This window comes from Histoplasma capsulatum, genomic scaffold (assembly GCF_000149585.1).
Source record: "Histoplasma capsulatum NAm1 scaffold_1 genomic scaffold, whole genome shotgun sequence".
NCBI lineage: Eukaryota > Fungi > Ascomycota > Eurotiomycetes > Onygenales > Ajellomycetaceae > Histoplasma > Histoplasma mississippiense.
The window spans coordinates 2,364,408-2,367,405 of record NW_001813982.1 but is presented as its reverse complement, the minus strand read 5'-3'; the positions used below and the strand labels follow the sequence as shown (position 1 = coordinate 2,367,405).

Genomic DNA, 2,998 nt, shown 5'->3' with positions numbered 1-2,998 from the left:
CACTCACAGCAACGCTCTGCCTCGTCATCGTCCCCTAATCGCAATCGGGCCTGGCTCGGTATCACCTTTTTTTGATTGGTGTGGCGGCGGACCTGGCGGAGGCCTGGTTGGCACGGAAATCTTAACCACGGCAATTCTGAAACCTCTCTCTGTTGATTCGCTTGGCACTGGAAACCAGCCCCAAACGTATCGAATTTCAAACTTGGGACTCCTCCGTGAACCAGAACTCTACTCCACATGGCTTACCGTTTCCATAATGATGTTGGCGACGATGTCACCCATCACGAGCCCATAGCTCGCAGCCAGATGTCGCCGCAGGCTTCTTCTCAACCTTCGTTCTACGGCGATCATCCACATCCTTCTCCGTCCTCTAATTCACCCAGTTCCCCTCTCTTAGTCACTCGTTTACATCCTGCTGCACATCCAGATAGCGCCTATAGCAAGCTGCGAACTCAGCGTATCGGGGGATCTCAAGATCCCCAACCACCATCTTCCTTCGCCTCCCCCTTTTACCATACCGTCCCCGATTCCATACCGCACTCTCACCCCCAAAGAAAAGCAGTAGATTCACGAGACCCGGGCTATACCCAATCTTCGCGGACAGCATCGACAGCCACTCCTGGAAGAGGTGATTGGGGGGCCGCTGCATCCGGCGCCGGAATCGCGGGTATCGCTGTTGGAGGAGCACATTCGTCAAACGAACACCAGCGTGGACTCGACACCATGGCAGGCGGACAGGATAGCATGGAACAGAACTTATACTACTATGGACCGCCTAGACGTGGTGGACACGGACATACAATGGGCTCGGATGACCCCTATGCTTTTTCTCCTAGAGAAACTGGCCGCATGGGCCCCTCTCGACCTCTCGGTGCCTGTGACCCATATTCGTCTAATGTCGGTTTAGGTTCATCAATGGATGACCCTGGACAAATTACCCCTGGCCAAAGAAGCCTGTACTCGAACAACAACGGGTACCATCAATCAGCCCAGCATGGAGGTGCGGGGGCCTTCTATGACGACCCTTATCCACGACCTCACCATAACTCGTGGGGACCTGTGAATCCCGAGATTATTAACCCTAATGATATCATCGATGACGGAGACGATGGTTTCATGCCAGAGCCCAAGAGACGATCAATGCTAAGCCTTGGGAAAAACTCTAGTAATACCAGCCTTCCTGCTACAGGTGCAGCTGCCGTTGGCGGGGGAATGCTGGGAAACATTTCGGGACGTACAGATGGTGGTGATGGAAAACCCAATTTCAACGCTGTCACTGTTGAGAAGAGTGAATGGCTAAATAACCAAAAGCACGGGAAGAAAAAAATGAAATGGATTGTGACTGTTCTAATCGCGCTAATATTGATCGGTGGTATCGCCGGTGGTATCGTCGGTGGCATTTTGGGTTCTCGAAAGAGTAACTCAGGCAGCGGCGGCGGCGCTGGACAGTCAGCTGAGGACGATAGACAAGCAAACGGGGACCTTGGGAAGGGGTCAGCGGAGATCAAGAAGCTGATGGCAATGGAGGGCTTGCACAAAGTTTTCCCAGGAATGGACTATACCCCCTGGGGCACGCAATACCCGTTATGCCTCAAGTACCCTCCTAGTCAAAATAACGTTACTCGCGACATGGCCGTTCTCTCTCAGTTAACGAACACGGTTCGCCTTTACGGTACTGACTGCAACCAGACAGAGATGGTTTTACATGCGATTGACCGGCTGGAACTGAAAGATATGAAGCTTTGGCTGGGCGTTTGGATTGATACAAACACCACCACAAACGAGCGCCAGATCAAGCAGCTGTACAAGATTGTCAGAGAAGCAAAAGACAGATCCATCTTCAAGGGGGTTATCGTCGGCAACGAAGTTCTTTTTCGCGCCAAAAACAGCGAACCAGCTGATGTTACGATTGCCACACTGTCAAAATACATGCAGGAAGTCAAGTCCCAGCTCAAGGCTATGGGTGCTGATATGCCTGTTGCCACCTCTGATCTGGGCGATGACTGGACCCCTGAACTAGCTAGGGTAGCCGATGCCGTTATGGCGAACGTGCACCCGTTCTTCGCGGGTGTGCCGGTCAAGGACGCGGCCAGTTGGACATGGACGTTCTGGCAGGGTCACAACGTGCCCCTGACGAAAGGCACCAATACTCCGCAAATAATTTCTGAAGTCGGCTGGCCTAGTGGTGGAGGCAACAACTGTAATCCCAATCCGTGTCCTAGTAAAACTGCTGGTTCCATTGCCGGAATTACTGAGTTAAACCAGTTCATGGCGGATTGGGTGTGCCAGAGCCTGTCGAATGGGACGGATTATTTTTGGTAAGTTTTCTCTTTTTTTTTATTGTTTTCTTCTTTTCCTTCCATCCTTCATCATCTATCCCGGTTATCCCTCATGTCTTCCTCCTTACCTGCATTTCACTTCCGCACAGGGGCCTGTGCTTTACAAACACATCCCCGAACAATCGTACGTCTAACGATTCAACATGAAAACAGGTTCGAAGCTTTCGATGAGCCCTGGAAGAGTGTATTTAACGAACCCGAACTAAATAAGGAATGGGAAGATAAGTGGGGTCTCATGGGCCCTGACCGCGTCTTGAAACTAGGCTTGAAAATCCCCGATTGCGGCGGTAAGACCGCTACTTAAAATCTGGAGGAAGGGAAGCGGAAACGAACTATCGTCCTTCCTTTTTCTTCCATTTTTTTTTCTTGATATAAAATATTCGTATATCTCTCTCATAGGGAATTGCGTTCTCTCTTTATTTATTATTTATTGTCTTTTTTATCCTTGTTATTGAATAAATGAACTCGGGAAACGAAACCACCAAAACTTTTACGTCCGCAACCCAAATGTGCAGATCCCTCTATCCTTTTTCTCCCATCCCCCTTTACAGCTGCACATATGGTTTTCTTCCTCTCTTCTTTTTCTTCCCCTTCCAGTTGGGCATGCGATATTGCGCGTTATTCAGAATCTGTTGTATCATGAAGATCAACCCCCCCCT

The 2,998-nt window shown here is 50.1% G+C and overlaps 1 protein-coding gene across 1 annotated transcript; it reads left to right on the top strand.

The window, feature by feature from the left end:
- Nucleotides 1-237: 237 nt before the first annotated feature.
- Nucleotides 238-2,643, top strand: HCAG_00689 (predicted protein; the record flags this gene model as incomplete). Its single annotated transcript, XM_001543593.1, has 2 exons — nucleotides 238-2,318; nucleotides 2,493-2,643. 2 exons carry the CDS (start codon nucleotides 238-240, stop codon nucleotides 2,641-2,643), a joined length of 2,232 nt encoding a protein of 743 aa, XP_001543643.1.
- Between the last annotated feature and the right edge of the window lie 355 nt (nucleotides 2,644-2,998).